Source organism: Peromyscus maniculatus, chromosome 4, assembly GCF_049852395.1.
Source record: "Peromyscus maniculatus bairdii isolate BWxNUB_F1_BW_parent chromosome 4, HU_Pman_BW_mat_3.1, whole genome shotgun sequence".
Lineage (NCBI taxonomy): Eukaryota > Metazoa > Chordata > Mammalia > Rodentia > Cricetidae > Peromyscus > Peromyscus maniculatus.
The window spans coordinates 82,396,157-82,415,385 of record NC_134855.1 but is presented as its reverse complement, the minus strand read 5'-3'; the positions used below and the strand labels follow the sequence as shown (position 1 = coordinate 82,415,385).

General features: G+C 38.3%; 2 protein-coding genes across 10 annotated transcripts in view; one reads left to right on the top strand and one right to left on the bottom strand.

Annotated features, from left to right (window-relative positions):
• Positions 1 to 13,517, bottom strand: part of Dcdc1 (doublecortin domain containing 1) — a 404,056-nt gene extending 390,539 nt beyond the window's left edge. For 2 of the 7 annotated variants that reach the window (XM_076570233.1, XM_042275867.2), the window contains exon 1: positions 13,352 to 13,516. The gene's annotated coding sequence lies outside the window, so the exon portion shown is untranslated. Of the gene's footprint in view, positions 1 to 6,321; positions 6,555 to 13,351 lie in introns of those variants that run through there. The other 5 variants (XM_042275862.2, XM_076570235.1, XM_076570230.1 and 2 more) reach the window with 3 other exon arrangements.
• Dnajc24 (DnaJ heat shock protein family (Hsp40) member C24) overlaps positions 10,461 to 19,229 on the top strand; it is a 54,954-nt gene continuing 46,185 nt past the window's right edge. The window contains exons 1-3 of one of the 3 annotated variants that reach the window (XM_076570240.1): positions 10,461 to 10,720; positions 12,887 to 13,050; positions 14,351 to 14,491. In XM_076570240.1, coding sequence (XP_076426355.1) covers positions 14,384 to 14,491 — 108 coding nt within the window. In that variant the 5' untranslated portion in view covers positions 10,461 to 10,720; positions 12,887 to 13,050; positions 14,351 to 14,383. Of the gene's footprint in view, positions 10,721 to 12,886; positions 13,051 to 13,481; positions 13,631 to 13,804; positions 13,825 to 14,350; positions 14,492 to 19,229 lie in introns of those variants that run through there. The other 2 variants (XM_042275873.2, XM_076570241.1) reach the window with 2 other exon arrangements.

Below are 19,229 nucleotides of genomic sequence, written 5' to 3'. Positions count from 1 at the left end.
TGACCTAAAATGAAAGACAAGAAATTGTGCAGTTTCCTAGAAATGAGAAGAAATGCTACCCCTGCACTAACACTGGTATTTAGAATGAAGAAGCTTTGACTCTCTCAATCTTGTGAATGACATTTTTTATTTTTCCACTTGGGAGATATACCTAGAAGAACCATTTCATTCACATCGTGTTCCCTGATTCACAAACTTAATCTCTGTCTTTTCTACCTGTCTCTTTCTTCTATACACAACAACACACGTTTATATGCACTTACAAATTTTCATGTGCTCAAGGTGTTATTTTTTTACTTGATAAGATAATATCAATTGTGCATTTCCAATTTCAGTAAATTTGACTTGTAAACTGAGGTGGTGACCATTTCTCACAGCTTTCAAAATCTTACCAAGGCTTTATTCATTCAATTAGAAATAACACAAATTAAAACCCAGGACTTTGAAAGGGTTACTATCTAAGTGTCTGTAAAGAGTTACCTTATTTTCAATACTTGAGCTGTCGGTATAGTCTTAAGTGCCTGTCACAGAATATTAATGCTTTGTATTAAACATTCAATAACTAAGATTCATTGTATTTGATATAATATTTGCTAATTTTAGTATACAATGGTTCCAACAGATGGTTATTTATTTGTTGTGTGTGGGTATGCACATGCCACATCATGAATATAGAAGTCAAAGGATAATTTGAGTCATCAGATTTGGCCATCTTGCCTGCTGTGGGTTGTTCTGTATGCTGTGAATATGTGTTGCTCTGATTGGTTGATAAATAAAATGCTGATTGGCCAGTAGCCAGGCAGGAATTATAGGTGGGATAAGAGACAAGGAGAATTTTGGGAAGGGGAAAGCTGAGTCAGGAGACTTTGCTAGCCACTGCCATGAGAAGCAAGATGTAAAGGTACCACCAGTAAGCCACGAGCCATGTGGCAAAGTATAGACACATAAAAATGGGTTAATTTAAGATATGAGAGCTAGTTAGCAAGAAGCCTGCCATAGCCATAGTTTAAAAATAATATTAGCCTGTGTGCATTCATTTGGGTGGCTGTGGGACTGTGGGACTGCAGGATCTCGGGGCAGGGTGGGACCAGGTAAACTTCAGCTACATTGCCAGCCTCCAAGCAAAAGATGGTTTTGACTTAAGAACAAGCCATATATAGTTAGTAGAAACACTCAGGTGTTGCCTGTAACATTGCTGACAGTACTTAAATGATGTGGCTCAGTGCCTTCAATATTCCTTAGGATGAAGCAAAAAGACCTATAACATGATGAGTCCCACAAAATCAAGCTTCGTTTTGTTTTACGGGTTCAGATATTTTTCTTAAATGTCTTGTTCTTGATGATGATTTAATGGCTTCAAGCCTTGTGTTTGAGATTTATTATAATTCTTATACTACAACCCTAACAGCTGCTGATCATTATGGCTTACTTCAAGCATGACTGTAAAAAGTGCAGGGAACTGCAAGGCGTGCTGAGGCATCATGCTAGGTAACCTGACCCTCTTTAAAACATGACTAAGCAAGAAACCCATTCAGTTCACAGATTCAGTATAAACAGAAATGCCTCTCTGACTGTCTGTGAGGAATAGTTAATTTAAATTTTAGAAGCTTAAAGAATGATTCAAATGTTGGTTAAATATTTATGACTATTAACATAGACTAGGGTGGGAGGTCACACAGACTACCCATGTCATCTTTTGTAACTCTTTACTTGTATTCTTTGTAACTATTTCCCTCTTTTTTCATCAACCTAAAATGAAGGAAATTATCCACGGAGCCCAGAAAAGTGAAAACATACCCATCTCTAAAAAAAAAAAGGAAAATGACTTTGATAATTAGACAGCTTAGTTTAACCTAGGAACATGCAGTAACAAATTAAACAATCAATTAGTAACACATAAAGTACAAAGAGAAAACTATTAGCGTATATGAGCAGCTCAGTACGTCAGATGAACTCGGCATCCTCCTGTGCCAGGGTTGACATGGCATACAAGTATACGAGATGTGAGCAGTGTAATTTCAGTGCTGCATGCCTTTATTATTCCCTTCTCTGCTTCAATAAAAAAATTTAGGAACAAAAGAATCTACAAATTGGTTTTAATCAAAACCGGTAGCTATTGCCCTGTCTTCTCTCTTTCGAGGACCTATTTCAGAAATGAGTCCTTGCATTTACTAGACTGACATCAAGAAATCTTGGTTTTGTATATGGGCTCCTCGTCATCAGATCCTTTGTAGTTCTTTCATTAAAAGCAAAAGAGAACTTCCTTGATGCTCTCTCCAACTTGCTGACCTTCTCCTCCTCTGGGATCATAAAAGATTTCTGTTTCAGTGAAATTGTACTGGGAGAGGATACAGAACCTATTAGGTAGAAATTATGAGAGATAAAGGATCTTTATTGCTTTATAAGGTGATAAAATGATATTTAAAATAAGTACATGGCGGGGGGCTGGAGAAATGGCTCAGTAATTAAGAGCACTTCCTGTTCTTGCAGAGGTCCCAGATGGATTCCCAGCACCCACATCAGGTACTCATATATGCAACTCCAGTTCCAGAGGATACAATTCTCTCTAATTTCCATGGACACCTGCATAAATGAGGTGCAAATGAACTCATGCAGGCATACCACATGCACTAAGTAAGTAAATCTTTAAAAAGAAAACAAATATTGCTTAAAAATAAAGTACAAGATTTAAAAAAATTGAAATTTAACTAGTGTAAAGAATAGTTGCCATTTGTTTAGAGACAGATGCTGTCAACAGGACAAGGGAGACAAGTATCAGGACCCTGAGGTCAGGGACATGGTTACGCATGAGTATATACCAGGACATCAAGAAGATGACTATAGTGGAAAGGGCCCCAACAGTGAAAGAAAGTGGAACATGGGGACTGTGTTAGCCAATCGGGCTTGATCATGAATGATAGAGAACCAAGTTAAATGAAGGTTCCTACTGATCAAATGAACAAAGAGAATTATTGTTCTGAATTGTTACCAATTAAAATAAATAACATGGATTGTTAGAAAGAAAAAAGTTTGTCTATTAAATTACTGTTTGATCTTAACTGTCTTTCTAAATAGCAAGAAAATGATCAATTCTGGAATCTCTCAGGCCAGAGAGGGAAGAGTGACCTTCAGATAGTATTTGTACTGGTGTAAAAAGAAGGCCGTAGGGACCAGTAAGTAGTCCAGCCTCTCTCACCTCTGCTCTGTCAACAGCAACAAACAAACAAACAAACAAACACAATCCCATTATTTTCTTCCTCTCCTACCTTAGGACATTCCAGAATGGTTAGAGCAGAAGCTCACATCATAAAAGAGATTCATAGCGAAAATAATGTAATAACACCAATTAGGTGAAAATATTTCTATTTGCCAAACCAAGTCTATAATCAATATTTTATTTATCAACCAGAAAAATACAACTAAAAAAAATGGTCCTGTAGATTATGGAGACATGCACCATGTCTCATATGTAAAAATGACTACAACCACGTCAAAAAGTTCTCGAGTTCTGATGATAATTCTAGGGTAGAGCTGAGAAAAATTTTAAACTTTCCTGGCTTCATTTTTCTAACTATCTAAAACAAGAAGATGGAGATGCTGATGGAAACAGAATTCTGGAATCATTCTATCTCTAAACTTTGAGTCCTAGAGGCTTTCTAAGAAGCCTAGAGTCAGTTGTCTTAAGTTTGGTATTGTCTCTGTTCCTTTTCAGTCTTACCCACTTGATGGGGATGATAAATCCATCAGCTTACCGTTTGCATAGGACTAAGGACTAAACAAGAAAGCTTTGTGGAGGTGTCCGAGAATTATAAACTCTAATCTTCATTTTAATACTTGTGCCTGCCCTCACACTCTCCAAGAAATAATTTTTAGAGTTGGTAGAGAGTATCCCAGGTTCTATTTGCTATCAGAGAAGATGAAGTTACACATGAGCTGCAGTTGAAGAGTGTTTCTTCCTCGGCTGTGGGATTTCTAACCATGCCATAGATGGATAGCTTAGGTTGCTTTGAATGTACATGCTGTTCTTTGTCAGTTAAAAAAAAAAATGGGTACGTCTCAATCCAGGTCCTCAGAAGATAGAAGTAAAACCCGGGCCCAAAGCTACTCAGCCATGTTAGGTGGTGGGGTTTCCTCTGGTTTGGATGGGGTTTGTCCCTCAAAGATCCATGTATGAAAAGCTTGGTTTTCCGGGCAGCCTTATTGGGTGTGTGTGAAGACATTGAGAAGTAGGGCTTGGCAAGAGGTTCTTAGGTCACTGAGGGCATATGCTCAGAAAGGACTGGGGTATCTTTAGGGGACCTATCAGGTCTAGTGAAACCAGTTGTTATAAAACCCTGGATGTGGGTCCTGAATTACTATCTGGCTTCCTTCCTGGTAATGTGATCTTCTGTTTTGTTACATGCAGCATCATGTGGTGCTGTTTGCCATGAGGCCTTTAATAGAAGCAAGATGACATGGATGTGATGTCTTTGATCTCTAGAACTGTGAGTGAAATGAAATGTTAAGTTATCTAGCCTCAAGGCATTTCTTATAGTAAAAACAAACAAACAAAAACCAAAATGCTAACACAGTAGCATGTTAGACGTAGAAAAAGAAAAAAATGACAACTGTTTGTGCTTTCTGGACATCTCCTTAAAAGTCTGCGATCAGACTGAGAGGATGGGTACCAGCAGAAAGAAGGAAGGCTGCAGCAATCACTCCCCTGACTCTAGGGTTTGTCAGTTGGACTGTCTCTAATGATGGAGGTGATTCCTATAGTACAAAATGTTGGGAAATCAACAAGCAGAAAAAGTAAAACTTAAGGGGCTTGGAGGTTAAGAGCACTGGCTGCTCCTCTAGAGCATTGGGGTTCAACTCCTAGTACCCACAGTGGTCCACAACCACCTTTAGCTTCCGTCTCAGTGGATATGATGTCCTCTTTTGGCCTCCCCAGGCACTGCATGCACGTGGTGCACAGACATACATTCAGGCACACATTCATATACTTAAAATTAAAATATCAAAAACATTTTAACAAATTACAGAAAACTGTCAACTTTTCAGAACAAAAGTTAATTTCTAAAGGTATAAGAATTTTATTTTCAGTATCTATAAATGAGAATTCATAAAGTTACATATAAAAATAAAGAGAATAGTTTCTAAGCAGCTTATCAAAATCCATTTTAATGTGTGCTCATTATATAGATTATGCCTTTTTCATAAATATAGATAAAAATAACAAGCATCTACAAGTAACAACACTCCACAAAGCAAACTACATTGGCTAGAAAGACAATCCTGAATCCAGACATGGCCTTGCTGCACACTGGAAAGCAGCTCTACTCATCATGCCCTGATTCCTGAGTCATATCTGTACCCTTGGGTATATCTGCTCTAAATGTGACTCGTCAATCAGTGTTCCCTAAGCTTGTTGCTTCTCACTGAGCACTAGTTCTCCTTGTTAGACCAACATTTGCAAGTTCAAGACCAGATAAGTAACAAGCAGCACCTGTATCCAGAGGACAGGTTTACATTTACCTGTGAGAGTGAGGGGCTGTGGGGCAATGCCAAACTCCATCTAGAAGATGAAGAAAAGCTAATACTGTTCCTCAGTATTTTGGTCTCTTGCCTTTTCTTATGCAGGATCATCTAACTTTAAGAAGACAGGATGAGTTTCCAGCTGTCTCTTCCTCTGTGCTGATATGTGTAAATACCATACATATATGTGTATGATACATACAGCAACAGAAGTCACTCATGTCTCTCTTTCTAAATTTAATTTTAGCTTTAATACACATATGTGCACTGCACTGTGGAATATGTCTTTCCTTTTCTTGTATCCAAATAAAAATGTATTTAAGTTTCTCCAAACATACAGAGAAAGTAAAACCACTTAATTTAATATTCACAGGGAAGCAGTCATAAAGAGTAGCACTACAGACCAGGATTCACATTGCAGACAAAGATTAAAAAACATCCAGTCTTTCAAATTAATATATCTGACTGACTTTCTCTAATGTTCCCGCTTCACCTGCAGCACATCAGACAAGGTAATAATTTATGATAATCATATGAAAATATACAATTAATATTCATCACCTCTCATTCCTCATCACTTTAGATGATCAGTAATGCAGAGTGAAAATGCTGTCAGATTTCTAATTGCTTTGTAATGGGCTCGAAACAGGGAAATCATTAAAGGCAAACAATCTGTCATTTGTCTGTTACTTTAACTATCTATCACACCAAAAAAACTCATTAAAGAAATTGCTAATGAGCTACAAAAGACTGTACTCATAGTGCTTCTTGGCAGATTAAAAAGTAATAGTATGAATTGCTCACCGTATTTTTAAAAATATGATACTTTTCTGGAAATTCATCAGAAGACAGTTATCCAGTATATGTCAGCTGCCCGCTTTCATCATTCTGACATTGGCTCCATCACTGTAGAAAGCCCATTAGCAAAGGAGACTTGTTTTTCATCCACCTCAAATGATTAAACTGGAGGGCTTCGAGTAGAAGCTGCAATGCTAAATGTGTTTATCACTAGTAAACTGATGCAAGCAGTAACAAATAGTACCACAGCAATCCATATTCTAAGGTGAAGAATACAGTTTAAAATATGGGGGTTTTTAACTCATTTCTTTTGTAGACTTGAACTGTGGAAGATGCAATATATATATATATATATATATATATATATATATTCTTGAATGCGTCTATCATCCTGCAAAATTAGATTCAACTACTGAAATTTATGCATCATAACATTAAGGTCTACATAATAACATCAAATGTTTTGAAATTTTGATGGTATTAACCAAAAGGAAGATGTCTCACAACATCACTGTGGGCAATTTTACTAAAGAAACAAATCGTTTCTTTAACTTCTCATGTCTTCCTCAACTCAAGCTTTAATGGTATCACTGATTTTTATTTGTTTTAAGGGCAAAGGAGTAAACAAACAAACATCTCGGAATGCTTTCTGGGTTATGCAGTGCAGATCCAGTTTATTTTAGAAGAGCATATGAGTAAGGAAGGCAGAAATGCTGCTAGTCACACTTCCTTCTTACTAAGGATGAATCAAATGATGGGTTTCATGGCCCATCATGATAGACAAGTCATATTAATGAAATCAAACATCTCCATGCACGCCTATTCATATGCAGTCACATTTTAAGCCAGGTGCTGCAGTAAACATGCACTGGTGAATTCCAAACTAACTCCAAAAGGTTCCCTAACACCCTGGAAACATCTTCATTATACTCTCTAATTGACTTAAACAGACTTCATATCAACTATTTAACACATTTTAACCTACAAATTAACACCCCCTGATCATTCAGATTAACCTTTCTTCTGAGAGTCAATTATACGACAAAAATAAACTTTTTCTAAAAAAGTAAAAATGGAGAAGGAAGGATGCTATAAAAAGCAGCTTATAACTGCATTTTCTCACCTATTGAAAGAGATTGCCATGCATTCCAGGGAATCTAGGAAGAGTGGAGAAGCCAAAGTGCTCACAGAAGAGAGAGATGTAAGAGTGAGATGCTGAAAATAAGTTGGCATGTGTTATGATCATGAAAATGGATTAAGGACAGTATCTCTAATAGGTTCTGGGATGATTAAAACACAGGCGTGAAGAATATAGGGAAAAGAACCCCAGGTAAGATTGAGACTCCCCAGAAATCTAAAATACAAATACAATGGAGTTAAACAAGAGGCCACAACAGCAGCTCCGATGACGCTGCAGAAATGACAAGAGAGCAGAGACAGTTTAGGGGAGAAACCACAGCCGGTTTGAAAAGACAAGGTAGAAGAAGTGTTGTGTCAGTCTGCTTCCTGTTCCCACAGCAAAATACGAGAGAGAGAACACAACTCAAAGGAAGGAAGCATTTGTTTTGGTAAGCGTTTAAGTTTCCAGCTCTGTAACAAGGTGGGGCATCATGCCAGGAACCATGGGCAGTGGAAGCCACACCCTTCATGGCAGCTGGGAAACATGGACAGCACAGGAAAACCGGGCAGAAGTGGAGAGAGTCCCAATATTACCTCCAAAGACACGCTTCCAGTTCTAACTTTCCCCTTCTTGGCCCCAGCTCCTCATGACACTAATCAGTATGGGACACTGGGAATGTTCAAGACAGAAACTATAGCAGTTGTTTATTAGATTCATTTAAATATTGTATAAGCTTTTATGACAATCAGCCAAAAAGAAAAATAGTTTCTCTAATTCTTATCACGAGTTTCTCCTTCCCTTTACAGTATTACTTAAAGCTGAACATGTCCACATATCTTCATGGTCTAGTTTTATCTTGATTTAAATCTTTCAGGAATTCAAATAACCAGTTTCACTTTGTGCCTGTATGTTACCAATGCCAGTTCTCGGGATGCCCTCACAGGGTGCTTGCAGTTATTTCAGTTGCTTATTTCTTTATCTGTCTGCCAAGATGAGTAAGATACAGCCAAAGCTATCTCTGTATGAGGCGCAGAGCAAACAGAAACTATTTGTAGATTGAGTAAGTAAATGCAGGCTGTTTATGTACCATATTATTGCTTTTAAAATCTCATTACTAGCTAATTCTTGGTGGCTTGCCTATCTTTCTAGTAAAGTTTGAAGTTTAAAGTTGGTAATGAAATACGTAGAAAGAATACATGAATATAATGCCAAGAAATGAATAATTAGCACAAGTACCCTGTTGCTGTGGTTTGGATAGAAGGTAGTCTCAAGGGTAGAGCTATTTGAGGTAAAGAAAATCTGTTCTGTTACACACTGTCCACCTTTGTCACCTGGCACCCACTCCTATGAGAAACCCAAAGCCACGTCTACATGGCATTAGCCTAAAATGAACAAAACTGTGAACCAGAAGAAATCTTTTCGCTTCATACATTATCTCAGTATTTCATTGTGGTTGCAGAAGCAAACACAACTGTCTATACGGTAAGAAGCATAGCTTCTCAGCCGGGTGTGGTGGCGCACGCCTTTAATCCCAGCACTTGGGAGGCAGAGGCAGGCGGATCTCTGTGAGTTCGAGGCCAGCCTGGGCTACCAAGTGAGCTCCAGGAAAGGCGCAAAGCTACACAGAGAAACCCTGTCTCGAAAAAACCAAAAAAAAAAAAAAAAAAAAAAAAAGAAGCATAGCTTCTCTAGTATCATATCAAATAAATGTTTGTTGGGCATTCATTTATGGGCAGATTGGTGGTATTCACTTGGTAAATTGAGTAATGGAATAATTTTTGGCTACTGTTACAATCTGGGGTTTTAAACCTTCATAAAATGATCTCTTTATCTATAATACTTGATCATCATCTTGTAATTAAATATTTGACTTATGCCTACTGTTTTCATATAAGATATGTGTGGATAACATGAACTAAGACGGCTTTGCTAATGCTTTAAATTTATCTTGCAGCCAAATGAAAAGACTAATTCAACAAATAGTTGGTTGTGGCTTTATTTTTATAATTGGGTAATTTCTGTTATTCATAATGTTCTGAAATGCTGCTATGAGTTTACTGTTATACTAAAACTAAGAAGGCAATATTTTACTACTAGTAGTAATAAACCACCAGTACTAAGTACTTATTGTTTCAGGTACAATTCTTTCACTAAAGTCTCACAGCAGATTTATGAAGGAGGAATCATGTCTGCGGATTTTTTACAGAGGAAGAAAGCGGGGTACAGAAGGATTAACTCTTACAACTTCTCACTGCCAGGAAGAGGTAGAGCTCGAGCTGAGGTTACCCAGCTTGACTGTAGAATTCATGTCCTTAACTACCACATAATAGTTTATGTTTCATTTAAGAATATTTTTATATTTATTCTATTTTTAATTAATTGTAAGTTCATGTAAGCATGTGTCCTGAAAGGCCAGAGATGTTGGATCCCTCTGAAGTTGGAATTACAAGTGATTGTGAGCTGCTCAACATAGGTGCAGGGAATTAAACTCAGATTCACTACAAAAGCAGCATGTGCTTTTAAGCACTGAGCCATCATTCCAACCCAATAGTTTATATTTATGCTACATCAGTTTCACATATGATGGATAAATTTGCTTCTGAAAATAAGGCAGTAAGAAACCAACCTATTGTAGAAACTTGCTGGGAACCAAACTGATCCAAGGCTTTCCTGAGGCCCTGAGATGGACCTATAACCATGAACATGCTTAGCAAGTCATTAATAGCCTGGGGCCAGATCCTTGGGAGCTTTTCTCCAGCCTCTGATGTATGGAGAAGGAACATAGTTTCTTGTCTAAAACCACCAATATGCTTGGCAGAGCCAATAGTGGCCCAGGGCCAGGGTGTTGGGGGAGCTGAGGCTTTCCCTAGAAACCAACTATCCCCTCAAAGGACTATGGTTCTCAGTTCCAAGGCACCTGTGATGCTCTTAAGATACTGTGTTCCTTTTGCGCAACATTGCTTGATGAGCTTCCTGTTGATTTCTTCCTATTGTATGATAGCTTTCTGCTGATCATGTCCCATCTTCTTGAAAACCATACACAAGACACTGTACTTCTTAATAAGCTTGCTTAGCATAAGACACAGCTTGTGCAAGACCTGACCCCAGATTTTATATCTTCTTTATCTTCTCTCCCCCTGGTCCACTAGCTTTAGGACCCCATCACTGAAGAACGACCTGGTCCAGGTCAGAAGCTCATCTTTTGAAGTGGGAAGAGTGAAAAACAATGACAGCATGAAATTTGCAGGCAAATGGATGGAACTAGAAAATATCATCCTGAGTGAGGTAACCCAAACCCAGAAGGACAAACATGGAATGTACTCACTCATAAGTGGATATTAGATATAAAGCAAAAAACAATCAGACTGCAACCTACAGAACCAGGGAGGCTACCTAGCAGGGGCGACCATAGGATGACTGTGGTTTATAATAAGTTTCCTTTTTTTTTTTTTGGTTTTTCGAGACAGGGTTTCTCTGTGTTGCTTTGCGCCTTTCCTGGGACTCACTTGGTAGCCCAGGCTGGCCTCAAACTCACAGAGATCCACCTGGCTCTGCCTCCCGAGTGCTGGGATTAAAGGCGTGCACCACCAGCGCCCGGCCAATTAAGTTTTGGTTTTACTCAATTACTTGGCAAGCCTCAATGAAACATTTCACTATTAGGATAAGAATTTGTACTGTATAAAGCTGATAACAGAAACATAAATAAATAAATAAAAAAAGGAAGTTGGAAGAGTGAGGCATGTCAGCTCCCAGTACTCAGTTTTTCTGATAAGAGAGATTTCTTGCTCCACATGGCTGACAATCTAACTAGGGGAACTGTTATAGAACACACCTTTAGAGATAATAACACGTCATGGGATCAGAAGAGTACAAATGAGTATTTGGTAGGACTTGCTATGAATGTTGAAAGAAGTACTTTTTAGACACTCAGCTACTCTAGAAGGTAAATTAATGCCAGAATAAAAAGTTAGGTTCTCAGAGATGGAGAGATGAATCAGCAGGTAAAAGCACTGCTTCCAGTTCTAACAACCTGAGTTTGGTACTCAGGTCCCACATGGTGGAAGGAACAGCTGACTCCTGTAAGTTGTACTTTGACCTCTAACACATGCTGTGGCATACCCACACCCACACACATACAAATGCATATACAATAAAAAAATTAATGTAATCAAAAAAGAGTTAGGACTTTATTCTCTAGACCTGCTTTGCTCAATGAGATAGCCATTAGTGGCATGAGGCTATGAATACTGGAAACCAGTAGCCCAAACTAAGATTTGCTGTAAGAACAAACTATATGTCAGCTCTTTATATGATGACCTTTTATAATGATAGTATTCTAGATATGTTGTGTTAAATATAGTATTTTAAAAGTCACACATGTAGCTTGCATATGTGGCTTACTTTCCTATATTTCTATTGGATAACATTGTTCTAGAAAACAGGAGATTAAAGAGCAGCGACCCAAAAAACAGTCACTGTGAGAAGTTTATCCAAGTGTCAATGACTTGCATTATAAGACAAACCATCTTTTTTCCCCAAAGAAATAAAAACAACAATAACAAAAACAAAAACAAGTTGTTAGTGAAGGAATTAGTCTGATAAAATACATTTTTTTAGAGGCAGAGCAACCAGATTTGGTGTTCCAAGTGTTTGGATACAGATCCAAGCAAACTACTCCTAAAACATCTTTGAAACAACCTGAGAGATTAGAACAGGGTGGGTATATTGGATGATATAAATTAAATATTGACAGTTTTGATTGATTAAGGACACCTCAATAAAATAAAAAGTTGGCAGCAAACTAAAGGACTTGGAGATAAAATGCAAAGCATTTGGGATTTCCTGGGTGATATCAAATAAGTGGCTAGATATGAGACATGCAATAACCCAATGAGATAGTATATAAAAACTCTGGTTCCAAAAACTGAACTTCTTGAATAGATTTCTGTATACAAAGAAGGGTCAAGTAGGATTGTTTGAGGGGAGGATAGTTTAATGGAGGTTTTCTTATAATATTGTAGGAGAGGTCCACAATTCTCACTTCTGTTGTTTTGCATATTTTGGTATGCCCCATAGAGATAGTTTTCTAAATCCAGGACCAAAGCTAGACCCTTTGACCGTTAGTATAATGATCTTTGCTTCAAATATGACAAAATCCAGTGGAGAACCTACTCTATACTTTCATATTAAGATTTTTAAAGTCAACTGTATCATTTTGAAATTCCTCGTGTATTCTCTAATGTTCACAACATTAAAGAATTTATCCTGTTAGAATATTTCCTCTTAGTTTTATTTTCAGTGCTTCTTAAATTGGTATTTGGTAGAAGAAAGACTGAAGGGGAAATATACTTAGATATACTTATCTAAGAAAGTAGCAACAACCGAAAACACTTTGTATCTCCAAGGGAGGTCATATTATGTTCTCAAGACTAAGATGCTTTTCATCTCCAGATACAACGCAAAGAAGAGATCAAGGCAAAGTAAGAAACACAGAGAAGAGTTAATAAAAGGGAACAAAGAAAGAGAGACGAGAAGAAAAAAACTAACAGCACACTTAAAAAGTGCTCGTTTGGAGTACCCTTACCAAAATGACTCACAAAGGACAGTTCATTCTGGTAGGAGTGCTGGTTCTACACCTGCGTAATTAAGTATCTGGCCTTGATCACTGATTTGTTTCATCTACAAAGTAGTTATAGCAACACCTTCCAAAGTTGTCTCAATGGGCTGAAATGAAGCGAAAAAGAGTAAATGTGAAAGTATTTGAATTAAAAAAAAACAACTTTAAGTCATTTGCAGAAGCCTAAAGGGAATGATTATTAGGCATAATTTATGAGCTATCCTCATCCTTATCACCAACTTTCCGCCCCCAGTATAAACCAGTATGACCCGAGTTGCTCAAGGTAAAGTAAGCGGAACCTGGGATGAAGGTGCTCCCCAGCAGAGGTGGAAGGCCAGGGCAATTAGAGCAAGACGAGGAAAGGCAGTTCTCCAGAGCTCCTCTCACAGCTGACAGAAACCCGACGGATTACCATAGCAACCGCGTCAGGGCAAGAGGCGGGGCCCTTCAGGTATGTGCATCTACAACTAGGGCTCGACTGGAAACGTATTCCCACTGAACGCAGACTTCCGGCGGAAGGGAAAGTGGGTTCTGCTCTCTGCCCGAATGGGCTCCGGCTGTCTCCCGTGTGAAACTTGGTGAGTCTGACGCTGTGTGGAGCCAGGGGAAGGCACTGGCAGCAGCAGGCTGGGTAGGGCGGACTGTGGATGCCTGGGGTCCTGAAGCTCCAAGTCGGCGAGACCCGGCTGCCTCATGGTGAACTGGTTTCTAAAGCTGGGAGGACTGTGGCATCCTGGAGTGCACAGCTTCGGGAGCGATGTATTCGCAGGCTGTGAGCATCTGTGCCCTAGCAGGACTGCCCTCTCCCTGAGCCCGTGCTGTCACTTCGTACATGTTTACGTTTACTCTGGAAGAAAATAAGTGAGCAGCGAAAATTCAGAGGCTATGCATGCCATCAGCTTCAATTTCTTTGGCATTCTAATTTCTTTATCCATTCGTTTCGTGAATTCTAAGCCCCAGTGTTTTTAGTGAACACCTGTATGCCAGTTTTACCATTAGTATATAAGAAATACCTTCTTAGAAGTTCAGCCATCACCGAGACTCATTACTAAATTCTCTTTTTATGACATTGTGAATTTATTTCAAAGCTTAGCATATACTATGATGTATCTAGCAGGTTTCTGTGCTTCCTAGTATTCTTCCTTATACATGGCATTTATGAGACTTTTTAAATGGAACTATAGACTTTCCTGGGTTTGCGTTATGATCACAATTTACTTAATAAAGTAATAAAGAATTTAGGAAGGGATGTTTCATTATTCCGACTGTAATGAATTACCATAACATTTCTGCTGCAGCTTATCTGAGAAGGCACACTTCAAAGGACAAGGATGGCTTTTGAGCAGACACTCCAAAAGGATTGGTACAGCATTCTGGGGGCAGACCCGTCTGCAAATGTGTCAGACCTAAAACAAAAATATCAGAAACTCATATTACTGGTAAGTCTTTTTCTTTCAGATTGGAAATGGCAGGGAAAACAGTTTTGTTTTTTTAACGTGACCAAAAATTTAAGCTTCAAAACATGTAGCTCAATAGGAATCTAGACATTTGTTTGTTCAGTTGAAAATTTTGACAGTAGAGAAAAAAGAATTTTGATTAGGTCTGGGGTGATTGAATTAAAATCTTCTGATTCTATCACTATAAGAACTTGGACCACTTTTTTTCTGTTTGTCTCAGCTAATGTTGAATGAAATAATCCACGTAAAATGTTTAAAACAGTTTTTACTTAGTAAGTGTTAAAATCCACTAGCCACTAGCCACACTATTAAGTACTTGAAATGTGTACTGTTATGTGCATAAAATTGTAATGTGTATTAAATAGAGAATGTGCACTGGATTTTGATGACTTGGCACAAATAAGAATATAAAAGTCTAAATATTTTTATACTGATTATATATTAAAATGATAATAGTTTCTATGTACTGGTGGTTGCACAGAATATATGTGCTTGTTTTGCATACAATATTAAAATTTTAAGTAATATTTTTATTCTTTGAGAATTTCGTATAATTTTGATCATATCCGTTCCTCTTCCCCCAGCTTCTCCCCGATATTCCCCCACCTCCCTACTGACTCCCATTTTGAGTTCTCTTCTCCCCAACCCACAACCCATCGAGTTCAATTTGTGTTGCCTAAATACTCTTGGGTCTGGGGCTTGTCTTGGAGTGTGGTCTACACATCAGGAGTCAGACCCTCAAAGAAAACCGACTCCTCCTCTGCCTGCACTTATCACATACCAGTAACTCCTTAACTAGGGGTGGAGTTTTGTGCTCACCTCTTCCCCTCCATGCTGGGATTTATAATATCAAAATATCAATTATTTTGCTTGTGTTTAACATGCATGTGTAGCCTTTATTTATAGCTTAGATTAATTTCTATTGGATAGTGATAACTTAAGCCTTTTTATTGTTTTTCACTAATACTTATTTGTTTTTTTTAAATTGATGTGGTACATAAAATTATCTAGAACCTTTGAATTGTTTTATTAATTTATCCAGTTGTACTTTGATGATTGTGAGCCAAGGTCTTCATTTAGTAATGGTCTCCATTTAGTTCAGTTTACAAAAAAGAGCAAAGAATCATTATTTATGTAGCATTGCTTGTCTAATTTGTGACAAGTGTGATCTCTGATATTTTGCTCAAACTATGTTTATTGGGAAAGATATCTCACCATCAAAAATGTGCTAATATCCGAGTCTTAGAAAAATGAACTTTAGGCACCTTCTGCCTTGGAATTTTTAAGATGTATCAGAAAAATCAAGTACATTTTGTTGAAATTTTTCCAAATCATCCTTGTACTTTAGTTAATGCTAGTCAATGTTAGATAATGCTACGCTAGATAATTGACTGGAGAGACCTGGAGATCCTTCTATGTTCTGTTGTCTTTTAGTTGAGCACTGAGAAGGCTTTAAGTGATCCTATTTGTCAGACACATTAAAAATATATTATATATAATCTATGTCTGTCCACTACTAAGCTATACTCCCAGTATAGAAGGTTTTGTTTTTATGAAATATATCCATTTTGGTTTTGTTGTTTTATATGTATTGCTTCTGTGTCTTCTCTAACGTCATGGAAATACTCTTCTATGTCTTCTAGATGCTTTATAGTTTGCTTTACTGCTAGACCTATGCCTTCTATGTAGGCTGAGGTTGCTGGCTAGACTTGTATGTTTCCTCAGTATAGAAGTGTAGTTCCTCCAACATCATTTCATCATTTCCTGAAAACATTTTCTTTCTCCATTAGCCTGTCTGTTTCTGGGCATTATATGACATTTTCTTATTCTTTTTAAGTTTACTTTTGTTTACTTATGTTCTTTCTTAAATTTTTATTTTATTTAAAAAGTGTGTGTGTGTGTGTGTGTGTGTGTGTGTGTTGTGTGTGCAACAACACTGGTGTGTATAGGTCAGAAAACAACATGAGAGGGTCAGTTCTCTCTTTTGACCATGTGGGTCCTGGAGATACAACTCAGGTCCTTGGGTGTGGCAGCAAGTGCCTTTACCCACTGAGCCATCTTGCTGGCCCTTGCTCACATTTCTATAGAAATTTTAGAATCAGCTTATAAAAGTCTAACAAAAAACAGTTTTGGCTGAGTCTTATAAAATTTCATTAGTATATTTCCATTTTAGTGAAATAGATACTTTACCAGTATTGAATTTGAATACATGAACACATCATATTCTTTGCACTACTTATTTAAACCATTTTTGATTTATCTCATCAATACTTAATAATTTTTAGTACAGAAATTGTGAAGTTAGTTTTTGTCAACTTGACACACCTGGGAAGAGGCAACCTCAGTTAAGGAATTGCCTAGGTCAGATTAGCCTGTGTTTGTCCTTGGGACACTGTGTGGGAGGGCCCAGCCCATCGTGGGTGGTACTATCTATCCCTAGGCAGGTGGACTTGGGCTGTATAAGAAAGCTAGCTGAGCATAAGCCAGTGAGGGAGTAACAGAGCCAGATAGCAAGCAGTGTTCCTGGATGGTTTCTGTGTCAGTTCCTGCCTGACTTCTCAACGATGGCTCATGACCTGGAAGTTGAAAGATAAAATAAACCCTTTCTTCCCGAAGTTGCTTTTGTTCAGAGGGTTTTATCACAGCGACAGAAGACTGAATTAGGACAGAGATGTTACAATATTTCTTTGGGTTTATATCTACCAATTTGATGATTTGGTTTCATTGTAAATGTCATTCTTTTTCCAGTTTCACTTTCCAGTTATTGGTTGGCAGTGTGTAGAATTAGTATAACTTATTTTTATATATCAGTATCTCATTCTTCAGTTGTGGTGCATTTGCTTTAGAATTCTCCCAGAACTCTTATAGATGACTGAGAATTTTATACCAACATAATCACCACTTGCAACGAAAGAGAGCCCTCTCTTTCTATTGTGTGCCATGTGTTTCTTCTTGCCATACTGTATGGTCTACATGATTTGTGTTAGGTTTCACACCTGAGACAAATGGCTGAGGTGCCTATTTAACATATCAAAGCTGACACTGGCCACCAGGTTCTTCCTTCAATCTCTCAGCCCTTACCTGTTACAGGACCCTCCTGGCTGGCATACCCACCCCCTACCTTGAACTCTGTAGCCCAGGAGGCTAGGCTGCTCTTCCTGATATAATTCAGCCATTTTGGTTACTCACCCTCTTTGTGCCTTTGGGCCTCCTGGCTGCTGCACCGGGTTCCCATCTCTCCCCTGTCCTTTCTCTCCCCACTTTCCTCACATGCATGGGTCAGGGTCATGTCCACTCTGGACTCTCCCAGATGTCCCTGCCTCTGGCTATGCTCTTCCACACATCTGCAGTAAACCTTCTACTCTGCCATACTTAGGAACAGTCATGGTCCTGTCTTTATATTTCTTTTTGTTTTTCTCATTCTGTTTGCTTGTCTCTTGCCTGTGCCTCTGGTGGTTTTCTTCGACCGCTATTGCGCTGCCAAGGTTCAAAACTGAAGTGGGTTTCTTCTCGCTGAGGCTTTTACATTTTGGATTTGGGTTCTGTAGGCTTCTTAGAAGCCTTGGCTTTCTTATTCTTCAGCTCTCTGTTTTACAAAAGCAAAAGCGGAACTATGAATTATGAAAAAAAAAACTTCATGCTTTTACCAATGGGCTAATAGTAAGAGTACTGAAGATATTCGGATTTTTTTTTTTTTTTTAATATTCCTCTCAGGACTGGAATGTGCTGAGCTTTTCTTTCATTTTTTAAAAAATAGCCAAATTCCTTACCCCTCTTATGCTGCTCCAGAGATGTTGCTCCTTCTCTGGCCTCTGTAGGAAAACTGTTTCCCATAGATGTCTCTACTGCATTCCTCCAGGTCCTCGCCACCATCGCAAGGCTTTGCTCCTTCCACTCCTCGAAGTTCCGATGGTCAGGATCATCACTAGCTTCTCCCTTGCTAAAAGCAGCAATCAATTGTAGGCTTTCTTTTGGTTTATTACTTAGGTGGCCAAATCCTAGTGTTGTCAGAAGAGTTCTGATGTGTGTCTGCTAGCCTGGTATAATAATAGCACCCCTCACAGGGCGGTGGTGGCGTATGCCTTTAATCCCAGCACTCGGGAGGTAGAGCCAGGCGGACCTCTGTGAGTTCAAGGCCAGCCTGGTCTACAGAGCGAGATCCAGGACAGGCTCCAAAGCTACACAGAGAAACTCTGTCTCGAGAAAACAAAACAAAAGAAAAAAGCACCCCGCTTTATGCTCAGAAGTGTCCTAGTTGAAATTGTCACCCTGCTGTCAGCAGTATTTGATCCAGCTTACCACGCTTTCTCCTTTCATACAGTTGTCTTCACTCGTATTCCAGTACATAATATTTTTCTGAGATATTGCCTGTGAAAAACCATGTCTGGAATGTTGTAGGTATCCAGTAGATTCTTGCTTAATGGATGTAAGCAACTTTATATTTTAATTCCTGTATCACAAAGTTTTTACTTTTGTATTTTTCATTTTTATTTTCTGCTTTATTTATACATTTTTTTAAGTTTTGAATGGTTTCTTTATACAATTTCAGCAAAACAATATTTTTTAAAAATTATTAAAGTTTTCTTTGTCTTCTTTCAGTTCTGGGTCCTCCCCCTCCTCCCCTGGCACCACCACCACCACCACCACCCACCACCCACCACCACCACCACCACCACCACCAACAACAACAACAACAACCATATTTTTTTTTATTATAAAG